Below are 16,204 nucleotides of genomic sequence, written 5' to 3'. Positions count from 1 at the left end.
ACGAAGTAGCCTTTTTTGGAACTTTATTTTAATGAGACTGACTTGGCTTGCACAATAATATATTTACGCTTGCCAGAAAAGTTGTGAAAAAAATCTCAAATGCTAGTCCTAATATCTTTCTTACTGTCTTGTATACAAACAAACACTCATGCTAGTTTTATGTAAAATAATTTCAGTTAGAGTAAGTATGTGTTTATGTTTTTATGGCAGTAGGAATATTAAATATATTCTAATTTTGGGAGAGAAGCAAAGGAAAAATTGTACGATTAATAATATATAATGGTAAAGCCATCACAAGTGTAGAATTCAATTATATTTTAGCACATAAGCTCCCCCCCACCTAAAAAAAAAGAAAAATCCTCTTCTTATTAGGTTTGGGAGGGGGAAGGGAAGAAACACGGTTGTAACAGGAAATTCTTTTAACATAAATCATGTTTTCGGGACACAAGCAGAACAGCAGAGGCAACAATAAAACCTTCCCTCGGCAGTGGGAATTATTTTCAGGCCACATTTTAGATTCAGTGGTGCAGAGTCCTGAGCTTGAATTTTTTTTATTTGTAGCACAGCTGTCAAATAAAACATTAACTAGAAAATTTGTTCTGTCAAAAAAGGGATATTCTAGTGCTTGTGGTAATATTTGATATTAGTGTGTGGAGAGGTGGACTGGTATTAAAGGAAACAAAAAATAAAGGTTGAGGAACACTTATGAGATTATCAGAAAATAATTTACCAAAAGAGCAGCAGGTATTTATATGCTGTGATTTATTTAGGAGGAGTGAACCTCAACCTCACAGCGATAACAAATATTGCCGAGGGAAGCTGCCAGAAGAGGGAAAAGTAAACTTAAAAAAAATAATGTTTTCCAGAGTTGTGCCCAAAGTATAAATTGTAGAGAATGAATTAATTTGTATTAAAATATGAAACCCTTTAGATGGTAAGTATTTAAATGCCACTCCCTTATTTCAATCTTCCTAGACGCCCAGTCTCCATTCGTTCTACCTTATTACTCTCACTGATCTTACTTTGTACTTTTATTTTGTAATACTTAGCACTGTTCCTAATTATATATCTGTTTGTATTTGTTTAATGTCTGTTTGCCCAACAGATAGTAAATATTGTGGCGACAGGGACCATGTCTATTTGCCGTGTCTGTTTACTACTGCGTAGATGTAAAAAGGCCTTGTGCTTGGTACTTAGATGCTCAGTAAATATTTGTTGAATGGAAAATAATTGTGATGACTTTTGGAGCAAAATTTAGAATGCTAGGAAATTTTTGTCAAAAAGAGAAACCACAGTGATTGTGTATACATTATCCAGACACAGACATTCTCGATACAGTGTGACGACTTAACTTATGATTAATTGATGATTTAACTAATTAATAAATGATCTTGGATAATTTTGCACTGTATTTAATCCATTTCACTTTTACAGATAAATCTTTCCACTTTGCCCTCACATCAGCTGGAAATTAAGCAAGTTACCAAGTGAATGCTCTTTTGCAAGCCTCCTTGTGCACGTGAAACACTCTGGGCCATAAACCTTACTCACATATCTAGTTATTATTTCACTCATCCTCAGTCCAAAAACCTACTGAGTTGATGGGTATCAAATCTTGAATAGGCTTACTCTAAATAACCTATCCTCTAGTTTACATGCTCTCAGCATTTAGGTTCAGGCAGAGTCGGAAGTCACTGCGCGTACTCTTGTGATGAAAAACAATCACAAGATGGCGGCTCCATTTCCTCAGTAGTTAAAGCTGATTCAACCTTTATTTTTCTCATTTGTAATAAGAGTGCATCTAACTTTTGTCTTATCTTTAATAACCTTCCTCTAATTTAACCCCACCGTTTTACCACTAAACTTCACCGCTTTGTTAAGTGCATGTAAATTGGAAATGAAGTGAAAGTTATACATTTTTACATTTAATTTGCCTTTTCTTTTTTCATTTTTGTTCTAGAAAGTCTTGAATTCTTACCGTATTTATTGATATTGCTAATTTCTAAAATGAAACATTTCGAAGTCAGTTTATAAGGCTGAAGAACTTCAGTGAACATTTTTAACATTTTGCAGTTAAAACACCCGCTTTGACTAAAGTCTTTATTCAGAGGAGGGAAAATGTACTTTATTAATTTTGCAATTTGAGATTGAAATGAAATCTGGTTTTAAAGTTACTAATAGTCGTCTCCTTGCAAGAATGAAAATATTATATTTTACTTTCCATCTGATTTCAATAAAGTATATTTCAGTATTTCATTTCTAAATTTATAGCATTTATAATAAGCTTTGGGTTTATTAAAATTAAAAATTAAAACAATATAAATGTTTAGTTATTATCTTGAAAAATCAAATACACTTAGATGCCAATACTTAATTGAGAACCTAAGCTTTTGAATAGGTTATGATGTGTTACAAGTTAAACACAGAAACGTTTTAGACATAATTTTTTTCAGCCTCATCGTTTTTTTTCCCTTGAACATTTGAATTATATTTTTTATGACCCCACTGCAGCACTTACCAAAAAAAAAAAAAAAAACTCATGATTAATATTAAAGGTGGGCATTCTATGACATTCATTTTTAGAGTCTGTGGACATTTCAAAGAAAAATTTTAGCTAGAAACTATAAGGATGTGATGGAAGGACTATTACAGATATTTAATTCTTTGGACAAGTTCACATGAATTATAAACACTATATTTGATTTAAAAAGATTCTAAAAGGTAGAGTTTTACTCTTTTTTTTTTTTGACACCATTATATGAACAATTCATCCTGTGTCCAAAGCCCTAAATATATATAGTAAGTTTATTGGGTGCCTCTCTACCACCTCCAGTCGTTATCATTAGATAAACTGCCATAATCTAAACTTCATCATTACCCCCCCCCCAAGAGAGTTTTCTTCAAACAATTAAGACAAAAAAGGAATGACCTGGCTCAAATGGCAATCACAATGTATTATTAGTCCTTTTCATGTAATTCTGATTTTAAAAACAAAAAACAGGAGCTTTCCAAAGTGACTTATGTTTTCCTTATATAGATCACTTAAAAAAGGAGAAGAAAAAAATATTAAATCCTTACTAATTCAGAGAAGTCTGAATTATAGAGTTCTTACAGAAAGGCAACTAAATTTTGCTTTGTTTTGCGTAACTTAAGAAAATGTTGAAACCGTTCCAAATAAGGGTTGTCCTATGCCCGCTTACATCAGTAGATGGGATTCACTTGTGATTTACAGTAGCCATATCTGATGAGATGGTGTTCTGGTCTTTAAATATTGTTATTTGAGTCGAAATGGTATTTGCCCTTTAAAAATGTTATCACTATTCAATTGATTTTTTTTTTTTTTGCATGTGTTACTATTCAAAGAGAACTTTGAAGTTGGATCAGATCAAATTTTATTGTAATATCAGAATTATCAGAATATAAGTTAACACAGATTTACTATAAGTTAAATGGTCACAGGAATTTTTTTTTTAATTTTTTTTAATGGCAATTTTAAAGAAAATTGTTTTGTGTTTCAGGAAAATTGATCCAAGTGGTGTTCGGCCATTGGGATGTTGTCACTTGCCTCACTCGTTCCGAGTCATATATTGGGGGAAATTGCTACATTCTCTCAGGGTCACGTGATGCCACCCTTCTGCTCTGGTACTGGAATGGAAAAACCAGTGGGATTGGAGATAATCCAGGCAGTAAGTACAATTTATTTTGTACGTAAACTTTTACAAATGATATGCAACAGCATTTTGCAGTCAAGTTATCTTTTTCACCATGGCGAAAGTGAAACTGAATTATCAAGTAGTTTTCATTTCTTATTTATAATTTAAGAAAAGTCTAAATAGCCTCACTATTGACATTTTGTGACCAAATACAAGCACAAAATCTCATTTTTCATGTTATAGGTTATTCTTACGATCTGAAAACGCTAGTTCTTCATTGGAAATGGCTGTCATCACATAAAATAGAGGTGTTTCATTCACAAACAATAAGATATAACATAAAAGAACAATCACTATTACCTTGTTTATTGAATTCATATTTTAAAAGAGCAAAAAATTATAATTTCATGGAAACAAACCAGTCTTTATAAAAAGTATGCTTTCATTTACATATTAAAAGATACAGCAGTTCATAAAAGGCCAATATGGAATATTCAAATTGGCTCTTGGTTTTTCAGATAGGAAATGAAAATGTTCACCAACAGCCTTAAACATCTTTATGAAACTATGCTGAAGGCAGTAAAACAAAAAATGTGTAACCATTTAAAATTGTAATTCACAGAAGGCAAAAAAGGAAGCAGCTACCATTAAAACCAATCGCACACAGCTGCAGAAAAGAAATGGCTTTAGAAAAACACATTAAAAAGTAGGAAAAAACAATTAAAGGGACCACCTGAAAAATGAGAATTTAATTAAAATGATTATGACAACACCGAAGAGTTCCTGCAAGAACAGCTTTAGATTTTTACTTCATAAGGTAGAGCATTTTCACTGCTCTTAAATATTTACAGTTTCTTAATTTAAAGCAAGTTGCAATGTATTTGCTTAAGGAAGGATCATGTTGTTCCTGGTTACTTTACCTGAATCCTATGGTATGCCCTGTCACTCAGCCCCAGATTATGAAACAGTCTAAATATGTTTAAATCTGTCGTGTTTTGGATTAACTTCTTAAAGTTGTGCTTATTAAATGTATAATATTTATATGAAAGCGAAACATTTTTTTAAAATTTAGTTAAAAGCACAATTTTAAAAAGTATACGCATTTTATCAAAGCTGTTTTATCTTTGTTTATATTTTGTAAGCAAAGTTTTTATTCAGTGACTCTCTTTTTTTGCCTTCTGCAAATTATAATTTTAATATTTTGACTAAAAGATTTCTTATTTTAGTCAAAACATGGATAATTCCTTATACAAATATTAAAATATGAAAAATGACTTTAAGGCTGCAGTGCTATGGATAGTCTAGTGTCTGATCAGATCAAACTTTAGTGTTTGTTTTATGGGGGGATAGTGGGTACATGTGTATATTTCACATATTTATACAGAATACCTATATATAATTATAAATTTTTCAAATATGTAAACGTCAGAGATTTTGTTTTTCACATTCTTCTGAAAAATACTTTACGTTCTTTTTATTATGGACTCTTGCATTTTGTTTATTTTCCTTTCTGGCCTTTTAGGATGAGCGATTACTTTCAGTTTCTTTTTTTCTTATGTCTGTAAATTCAGTTATCGGGATTCACTAACTTATCTCAGACAAACCTAGATTTGACATAGATAATAAATATATCATTTTGTTATTTAGCTGAAAATATTTAGGAAGAACTTTCTCTTGCCTTAAAATAGTGTATGATGTTTCATGAATATATTGCAATCCAAGCGCAAGAAAAAGAAATTTTTGTTTAACTAAATCATGTTCTGTATGTCGTTACCAACGAGTATTCTGAGAAATAGCTCAAGGCTTATTAGCTACACTTATATGTAATTGTTGTTACATTTCACAGATTGCTCTAAATATATTTTAAAACTAGAAATATTCAGCTTTTCCAGAAGGGTAACACACACACACACACACACATTCTCTCTCTCTCTCTCTCTCTCTCTCTCTCTCTCTCTCTCTCTCTCTCTCTCTCTCTCTCTCTCTCTCTTCCCCCTCCCTCCTCCCTCCTTCCCTCCTTCCATCCTTCCATCTCTCTCTCTCTCCGTGTGTCTCTCTCTCTCTCTCTCTCTCTCTCTCTCAAATACCTTATGAATCACCCTAGATAATTTTTACATACACAGCCTCTAAAAAAAGTGAATCAAGTAGGATTGATCAAATTCTGGAGTTTGGAGTAACACAAATCTAAGTTCTAAGCTTTACTATGGATCTTCTATCTTGTCTGCAAAATGAAAGCAACAAAAATAAGTGACTTAAGGTATTATCAGAAGCACTGGGTGCTTAGAGCAAATGAATCACCACAGAAACACCATCTCGTTGGCATTAGAGTATATATTATAATGTTATATTTTTCATAAAGCACTTCGTCTCTACCCTCTCATTGTCTGCAGTGTGCTAGGCATTAACTCCTAGCAATGCTAGTAATGGGAAAAAAAATAAAAGAATAACATAATATCTAATAAAAACTTTAGAAAATTGTAATGTATCTTGACAAAATTAAATTGCCTTTCTCAAAGTGAACCCCGTCCTCTCTGGCCCTTTTCTAATGTCTGATGTCCCAATTTAATTTTGCTTTAGCTTTGAAGGGTGAATCTGGGAGAAAGACAAATAGGCACTTTTTCATATAATGAAAATTTCTGCACGCTAGAATAGAAAAATGAACAAGCCAGTCTAAGCTTTTTAAAGCAAAATGGCAAAAAAAAAAAAAAAAAACCAAAGATATTTTTACCGTGTGTTTTAAACATTCATGCAAGCTGGTTTGGATTTTATAACCCTGTGGCTCATAGATGGCTCCACGATGCAGTCGCTGAAGTCAGAGCTTTTCAGATGAGGAATTTTATGCTATGCTTATTCCTATATTATACCTCTTGGATGTACTATAAATGACCTTTAAGAAATGGTCAGGCTTTTATATACGTAAATATATAAAGTCGATAGCTTTATTACTATTTTTTTCGATCAGGTTATCCAATAATAATATGCGCATTGCTAGGGCAAAATCAGGCTAATTCTAACTGGATGAAATCTATATACCGTATAACTCAGGGCTTATAAAAGGATGCACACGTTCTATGAAATCTGCCTAGATTACATGGGAAAATCCTTGTTTTCTTGTAAAACAGATAGGTTTTTATCTTTGGCTCTGTTGTCTTGCGAGAGTTAGCTCCTGTGGAATGCAATTTTCTCAATGAGAAGAAATTTAAGATACAATTCCATGTACTTGTACATTTTTTTAAATAACTAAGAATGTTTCAATGAAAGATATTTTCTGCATGGAAGTGTATGTGTGTGTGTATGTATATATATCTATATCTATATATCTATATCTGTATATGTATATCTATCTATATATATATATATATATATATATATATATCTGTTTTAGAATTGAATCTTATACACCAAAATGCTTTTCCTAAAATACTCATTTTTCCTTCAGAATAAGGCTATCCAGATTGTGCATTTCCAAATTCTAGAGAAAATGTTTCCCAATGCATTCAATTGACATTTAAATACTTTGAAAACTTTGAAATGATCTTATAAGCAAGATTAAATTTTACAAAATAGTTATTATTCACTATTTTAATATTATACTAATAGATCATAAATATAAAATTAAATGCTTATTAAGCCTTTAAAAGTAAGTACTAAAGTATTTTTAGGTACCTGAGTAATTTTTTTAAAGCCGCAGTTAATTAGCTTTAGAAGCGAATGGCCGCTGACGGCGAGGGTGCAGCATAGATTTGTGTGCAGGGTGTTTCAGGAAAGTGGTTTTCCATTCTCACATTCTGGTTTTGATTTGATTGAAAGGTGGCATTTTTCCCCCCCTCTTTGCAATCAGACATGCTAATCTATGTCAGCTTTCTCCTTTATGGGAATGGCGTCTACTGAAAAAAAAAAAAAAACTAAGTTTTTTTTCATAACACCAGGATTCTGTTCTTTAAGAATATTTCAGCACCGTTAATTAGAAAGAAGGTTTTATTGACCATGAGGCTCGCACTAACAGCCCACAGAGCTGTTTTTTAAAGTACTGTATGCCATAGCTGCCCTGCTTTTCTTCTCTGTCTAAAACTTCATTTTGTTACACTCTCATCAATCACGTAAGTCATTACCGTAAATCCTACTGTTGTTAATTTTACTAGTATCACCCTAATGAGACATTCCTGCTATAATTAAAAATGAATTCTAACTTTAAGGCATTCTAAATTTTTTTTTAATGAATTTAGAATGATCTTGCCATATAACTGTAAATATCACTGATATACATAGACTACTCATCAAGTCCCTAAGAAAAGTAGTATTGTAATATGTCCAGGTGTGAATTATTTACTGATTGCCCCTGCGCACTTGTCTTATGCATATGTATATTTTGGTGTACATATTTAGGAATTATGTTCTTTTTATCATATAGCCTAACATGTTTTTGTGAAGAGCCTGATAAATCCTTATTCTTTGTCTTGCCAAAATAAGGCGGATGTAACACAAACAGCAATACTTTCTGTGAGTATGTGTCCTAGAGCACCATCTGCTGGATGCATTTGGGGACTTAATGTTGGTAAATTTGAAAATCAGTACTTGATAAGACAGGTGTACTTTGTTTTGAATTGCCTGTGATGTATTATTTACAGGTCACAGATGTCAAGATATGTCAAGATATGGGTTGAACCGTAAGAGTTTGTAAAACACACACACACACACACACACACTTCCTTCCTTCCTTCCTTCCTTCCTTCCTTCCTTCCTTTGCCCGATAATAGCCTGGATTTGGAACGTCATAGTAAATATTTAAGGAAACATAGCAAAAAATATATCTAATGAAAAAAGGATCACAGTCCGTTATGAGATAAACTCTTCCTGTATTGATCGCAGGTCTTCGGCAACCTCCACCTGGAGAAAATTGTTTGGGTGATACATTAACTTTAGGTTCCTTATGTTCTCTGGATTCTAAATATGAAACCAATGCTTGCCGCAGGTAGCCTGTTTATACCTGGGGTATGACTCGATCTGATTCTTCATCAAGAACATGAGTTCTTGTATGTATGTCATCAAGAGCTTTCCCTATGGCCCTATTTTTGGTGTGCACTGCTATACTAACACTAAGACTGCCCTGTATTTTTTTCCCCTTGAAGAATTCATCAAGTAGGGTTTGAAACAATATGTTGGCAGTGTTCGAGTTCAGGTGACATTAAAACTACATCTATGAAATTCTCCAGAAGGTCCAGGATGTTTAGTGCTCCATGATGTAATGCAGGCCCTCAAGTTCCAGCAAAACAACTCTGTATTTACTGCTTGTAACTAATAGTCGATGTGGTAAAAGGAATTATATTCATATGGCAAATGAATACAACCTTAATGCGCACCATATGCAGAGTGGTGGGGTGATGTGCCAATATATCACATTTATTTACCTTGTTTAGTTGCAGAGAAAAATGACTATACCATTCAGCCTGTAGGCTATGGCCATATAAATATGAGAACAGAACTGATGATTTATGCCCTCAAACTGAAACTGAGCGTCTTCATATGTAGACTTTCATAGAACCACACCAAAGAAAGTTGTTTCTCTAGTATTTTATGCTCAGATAGGAAATTTAATTTTAGACAAGTGCTGGAATTAATCTAAGAAGGTACAACAGATTCCCTTTAGTCAACTAAGTATCGTTGTATAGGCTCTCAAAGAAAATTTTAAATGTCTTCTTTCAATAAATTGAGACTGAATATACTCAAATATACTCAAATTATAAGCTACTCCCTCCCCCTTTTTAAGCCTAAAAGCAGGATTTTTTGCTTTTAGAATATTGCATAGGAGTGCGTGTGTGCACATGCGCACGCATGTGTGTGTGACATTATTGTAGCACTACTAAGGAAACATTTAATTAAGACCTCCTGGAAAAACATATAGGACTGACTTTACCACCTTCCAAAAAGTTGGTTTTGTTAGAGAAGTTCTATGACAGCTTTGTGCATCTGTACCTGATATTGTACTTTAGGTATTCCTTAAATAGAATTTAAGGAATTCTATTAGAATTTATGAAGAGAGAGCTGTTTTTATATGAAATTAAATATTTAAATGCTTCTGTTGATTTCTTTTACAAAGTAAGAATTGTCCTATCTTTTAAAGTATTTTTTTAACATTCAAATAGGTTCAGTCAGACTTTGTTTTTGATTTGAAAGGTTTTTATGTCAGATAAAAACCCTTAGAAGTCTCACTGTCTCTCATGGCTCATGGCTTCATGACTATTGAGCTTTTTTAGCTTTTATTCTTACAGTTTGTATCTTTCTACAACTGAGAGATTGCTTTGTTTCCTTGGGGTGAGTGGGGTCAGGATATATATATTATTTTAATCGAGAACGTATAACTTTGTATTAGTTTTAGTAGTGCAACATAATGATCTGATATATGTATATGTTCCAAAATGACCACCATAGTAATATATCTAGTCAACATCCATTACCACACAGTTACAAACTTTTTCTTATCATGAGAACTTTTAAGATCTACTCTCTCAGGAACTTTCAGCTATATCAACTATAGTCACCATGCTGTATATTACATCCCCAGGATTTGTTTTATGAGTGGAAATTTGTATCTTTTGACCACCTTCACCTGTTTCCCCACACCTGCCTTTAGCACCCACCAATAAGTGTGATCATACAGTACTTGTCTTTCTCTCTGTCTGACTGATCTCACTTAACATAATGCCCTCTTGGTCCATTCACATTGTCTCAAATGGCAGGTTTCCTTTTTTTTTTTAATGGCTGGACAATATTCCATTGTATATGATACACCACATTTTCTTTATCCATTCAGCCGTCAATAGAGACTTAGATTGTTTCCATGTCTTGGCTATTGTACTTAATTCTGCATTGAACATGGGGGTGCAGATAACCTTTTCAAATAGTCTTTGTTTCCTTTGGATAAATACCCAGAGGTAGAATTGCTGGATCACATGGTAGTTCTGTTTTTAATTTTTTGAGGAACCTCTGTTCTGTTTTCCATAGTGGCTGAAGCAGTTTGCATTCCCACCAAGAGTCCACAAGAGTTCTTTCCTCCACATCCTTGCAACTACTTGTTATCTCGTTTTTCTGATAATAGCCATTCTAACAAGTGTGAGGCGACATCATTGTGGTTTTGATTTGCGTTTCCCTGATGATTAAATGCTTTTTCATGTACCTCATGGCCATCTATATATCTTCTTTGGGAAAATGTCTATTCAGATCTTCTGCTCATTTTTTAATCAGACTATTATTATTACTATTTGCTATTGAGTTGTACTAGTTCTTTATCTATTATGGATACTAACCCCTTATCAGATATATATGATCTGCAAATATTGTCTCCCATTCCATAGGTTACTTATTCATTTTGTTGATGGTTTCCTTTGCTGTGTGGGAGCTTTTCTGTTCGATTTAGCCCCAATTGTTTATTTTTTTATTGTCTTGCCTATGCTTTTGGTGTCAAATCCAGGATGTTTCTGATAACTAAAGATGTGAAAACTCTTTATAGTTTTCACTAGTGCCTTACTTATGTATTTTTACAAAGGAACCTTAAAAATGTTAAAGAGGACATACTGATAATTTTATGTGAGTTAGGTATTTAAGATAGATAAGATTAGTTTTTAATTACCATTCATAAAAATAATCTTACTGTTGCATATAAACAAATATGAGTAAGATTTCATTTCAGTAATGTCCTATCTGCATTCTTTATTGGAGGCAGAATTTTATAACGTTTACGTTACTAGACACCCATATGCAGCTGGAGGACCTATCAACGAATTAGGGCCAAAGACAAATCCCTGTGTGGGGAATTGAAAATGAAGTCTCAAGAAAGTAGGAAGAAAGAAGTACATTGCTTGAGCATGATAGGTCCACATCACAAGATACTGTACAACCATTGACGTATTTAGATTTGTGATATTGACATTGAAGGATATGCTCTCTGTATTGTTAAACATAAAGATGAGAAAACTACATATCTATATCTGTAAGTATATACTTTGTATTCTAGGTATATTTATGTCTGTAATGATAGCCAGTAAAATGTTAGCAATAGTTATAGATAGTGGAATTTGGAGGCAGTTTTTCATTTTATTTATAAATTATCTTAACATGTTATAATAAACATGTATTACTTTGATAATCGAAGAAATAAAAATATTTTATTTGGGGGGAAAATACCTAATTTTCATAATGTACCTTTACTTCACTTTCTGCTCCAGGCTTCTAGATATTAGTAGTTTTATTAGAATTTATGTGAATCATTAGGGAAAGTTGCAAAGTCTAAGACAAGGAAGAAAGGGAGAAATCAAAGTATAATTTCTAGATATTAAGATATATTTTCTTTTTGACAAGAAATAAAAATAATCTCCAGAGGATCATCTCTAATTGGCATTTATGCAGCATATAATCAGACATACTTTTGCTGAAAGAAATATCTACAACAGAGCATGAAAATGTTCATCATTCTACTACTACTACTACTACAACGGCAACGCAATGCTCGCTGAGTGCTCACTACCTGCCGGGCACCAGTCTCAGCACTTTGCACAGTAGCGCATTAATCTGCATAGTAGTCCTGTATGGTAATTACTATTATCTTTGTTTTATAGCTGAGGCACGGAGAGATTTTAAATAAGCCTTTACTTTCTACCCTGGACCTTGAAGAGTCTAGATCTTACTAGAACTATGAGAACTTGGCCAAGGGAAGTCACATAGCTAGCAGTGCTGGAGCCTGGATTCGGACTCAGGCTCTCTAGACCAGAGGCCACATCCTTCACCAAACTGCTCTGCATTGTCGATTTAATTTCATTGGACTATCAGCTGTAGAGAATTTGATACACTAGAGCTCTCAGTATTTGCAAAGAACAATGTAGAGATAACTTTGTTATACTGAGTTCTTGTGAAAGTATATGTCATGATAGGATTTTGTATTTTTTAAATATCACACATAGTAAGGTTACATTTTAAGTATATAATTATAGGTACATACCTACACAAACCCATTTTTTAATGTAGTTTTAGGGGATGTTTCCATTGTCATAAACTATATATCATATATAATATATGTAACTATATCACAGAGGAGGAGAAAGATTATAAACAAAGAACTTAAAATTGATTTTTATGTCAACATTATCTTGTCTTGCATTAATAATTCCAATATTATTTACAAGAAAAAGTTACCAAAATTTACTATGTAATGATTACCACACCCTGACTGCAGTTGGCTTGTTTATTGTAGTCTATACATTTAACTAAATTAACACGTTTTTCACCAAAGAGACGATGAATGGAGAGGCGAGGGAAGGGTTGGTGGAGATAGAATGAATAGAACAAATTTCAGATAGTTTCTCGTTGCACAGTTAAAACATAGTGTTATAATTCCCACTAACAAATGACAAAGTTAATGGGATAGGTTTGAGAAACATTTAGCAGCTAACCTTATTTTCATAATGTTCTTTCTTGATTTACCATTATGGTGAGCCAGAAAAGTTCTTTCTTAATTTACCATTATGGTGAGCCAGAAGAGAAAGCTTAGTAATCAATTTTTGCATGAATTTTTTCTCTCAGTGAATGTTTTGTATCAATCAAAACGTAATTAAAATGAAACAAAAGGCACGTGCAAAATAGAAGTATCCATCTTTAAGAAACGACTGGCATATAATGCACAATACTTAGATTTTTTTAAAAAATCTATACTTAGTAACTTAATTATGTATTTAGGTTCTTAAATTTATATTTTCTTCAAAATGAGTACTCTTTTATAATTATTATTATTTTTTTAACAAAGCCAGGTTTCATATTTCGTTTTACCTAAGAGGTCAGATTGTATTAGATTTTACTAATGTGAAAAATTATATATTGTTTCTATCTGAGGGCTTTATTTGATGTTATATATTTATTTTGCATTGAATTCAGTTGTAATAAGTAGTTTGGATTTCTGTAATAAATAGCACAGCTTTTTTAACCTTCGCTGTTATATTTATAATTTGCAGGTTCATAGGAAGGTCAACAAAACCTGATCCAATGACCATTTAAAATCAAGTCATTTGTAAATACAGGCCATATTTAATTCCCCTCCTTGTTTCCACAGTGCATTGTACATAATATATACCCAATAAATGTGCAGTGAATGAACAAGTGAAGGAATGAATGAGTAAACAAATGGAAGATGTTAGCTCCCAGCCCAGGAGTCTTCTAAATTAAGTATTAACTGCAAGAATTTTATTGCTGCAAAACTAAGTATAGGGAAATGTTGAACCACACTTTGTTTCATAATAGATGGTATGAAAAGAAAATGGTGAATGAACCAAGGGGATTCTCTCTCTGCTAATAACGTTTTAAACTGCCCAAAGAACTTTGCAGTGCATTTTAAGGTAATTTAGTTTTCATAAGACTAGGAGACGCCAAAAATACCAAGAACTTTATTTTTTTAAATGTAACTCAAAGTTTGCCAGAAATATGTGTCAGGTCTATTTTTACCTGGATTATTAATCCCCTTTGCCTTAACGAAGAAAGGTCTTTTGAAGTATTTTTCTCATTGGATATTTATGAGCAGGGTACTAGAAAAATTATTGTTTCCTCATCTCTTTTTTTCAGGAATAACTTTTAAGTATTTCAGAGTCCATTTGATGGAGAAATACACTTAGTGTTTTGAGGGCACCAAAGAAACACATTTAATAAAAACATTTGTTATTCTAATGGTGTAAAACATTTTACCTAATATTTTAAAAGACAGGTCTAATATGAATACTAAATGGTATCATGAAGATCTTGTGCTGCTTAAATGCAGGTTGGGTTGTTATAATAGTGTCTGTAAGTTAGTACTGATATTCATTCGGTATTACGTATTGAGAAAAGGAAAACTGGTGTGTCCTGTTATTTGTGGTGGGATTTGGACTGTCTTTAATCTCCTTTGACTTGTTCATCTTTCTTTAAGGCCATCCATAAAGATGCACTGAGTATCCTTTTCAGCCTTCAGTGAGGATTTGCATCAGTAGTCATAAACCTGTTCTCCACACAAAGACACCCTTTCCTTTGAAGTAATTGCTCAAGCTTTTCAAAGCAGTCCAAGAGTCTATCCTCTTTCTCTTTTTATTTTGTTTTAAGATGGGTTTGAAGTGTAGCCCCTTAAACTAGCAGCAAGATAAATTTTTCTCTCAGCTTTATTGAGAGCCATGACAATTTCTCAAGCACTAACACTTTGAAAGGTTCTTAAGGGAATCTGTTCTGCTTTATGATCTAGCTTTTGGTAGATCCCACTGTCTCAGAAAGCAAACGTAAAGACTTTTTGTATCCATTAACTACTGCAAATTTTTATCAAAGAATTAACCTGGTATTTTTGAGAGGACTTTTTTCCCTGCTCTTTATTTGCTTTAGAGACTCCAGTGAGAGCTGATGATAGTTGTGGGGTCTTTGAAAAAGTAATATATGGCCAGTATTGTCTTCTTTGAGTCGATTTCCCCTCTGCAGGTATTAACTTCGTGGGCTGACAAGTTGTTGGGAAGGGCAGTGAGAATGAGCTGTGTGGGTCCTAGATTTTGTTTCTAGGCTTTCCGGACAGAAGTATACACAGATATATAGGGGTTTTGCCTTTCCTTTCTGTGGGGGTTACTGCTTGGGCTCTGTGATTCGGGGTGATGTGTAACAGTAGTGCTATAGAGAAATAGATTCTGTGAGCTGCATGAGAGTCTGGGTTTTGCCTCCGATTATGCCCTCCACTCTTAGCAATTTATTTCTAAGTGGTTCCCAAAATATCTGTAGAACTTATGGTTTGGACCTATTGGGTTTAAATCCCATATAATTCTGTTCGTTATAGTGAAATATTAATATTTGAAACGGTTTCTGTTTATAAAAATTCAAGTCTTCTGAACAGATTTTTTGATGAGAAAATAAAAGGAATGCTCAATTTACACAGCAGATCATAAAGGGATACAGAGGTCAGTGTTTAAACAAGACTAGAAACAGCTTTTCTAGAGGAAAGGAGATCTTATGCTGTTGTACGTGGATTTTTAAAGGTGATTAATGTTTTTCCTTGAGGGGAGGGGAGTTCAGCAGCGCAACCTTTTTACTAGGAATCCAATGAGTGTTTAAAACCAGTTACCTGAAGAGTCCAGTGATCACAAATAATGCTTTTAATTTGTTCCTTTTTCCCTTTTTCTCCATTCCCCTCACCCCCCGCCCCCCGGTATTTCCTGAAGTGTCTAACCTGCTTCCTGGGTTAGAGAACATTTTGCCAAACTTTGAAGCCAAGCCCTAGTATTGAACAGTTCTTTATTTAGAGAGCAGGCCCAAGGAAAAGAAAAAATCTTTTTTTCACTTTTGAAATTACATAGTCTACATGTACGTGTCTTCTGACTTGTGAAGGGAAAAATTATTGACGTAACGTGGATTATTGGAAACTAGTATTTTGCAAGTAAAGCATATTTATAAAGATTTTAATTGAATTTTCAAAAAAAATAATGCTTATATGTTAACCCTCTTTATGGGATTAAAGTGAGGCTTCCTAAAATCTAACTTTATAGTCATAGAAAATTCTCAGTATTTCA

The 16,204-nt window shown here is 33.1% G+C and overlaps 1 protein-coding gene across 9 annotated transcripts in view; it reads left to right on the top strand.

Moving 5' to 3' along the window:
• The window catches only part of LRBA (LPS responsive beige-like anchor protein), a 541,206-nt gene that overhangs the window by 509,893 nt on the left and 15,109 nt on the right, over positions 1–16,204 (top strand). For all 9 annotated transcript variants that reach the window (XM_036234292.1, XM_036234286.1, XM_036234291.1 and 6 more), the window contains one exon: positions 3,519–3,686. In XM_036234292.1, coding sequence (XP_036090185.1) covers positions 3,519–3,686 — 168 coding nt within the window. The remainder of the gene's footprint in view (positions 1–3,518; positions 3,687–16,204) is intronic.

This window comes from Rousettus aegyptiacus, unplaced genomic scaffold, assembly GCF_014176215.1.
Source record: "Rousettus aegyptiacus isolate mRouAeg1 unplaced genomic scaffold, mRouAeg1.p scaffold_m13_p_16, whole genome shotgun sequence".
NCBI classification, from domain to species: domain Eukaryota; kingdom Metazoa; phylum Chordata; class Mammalia; order Chiroptera; family Pteropodidae; genus Rousettus; species Rousettus aegyptiacus.
This window is presented reverse-complemented; position numbering and strand designations above follow the sequence as displayed.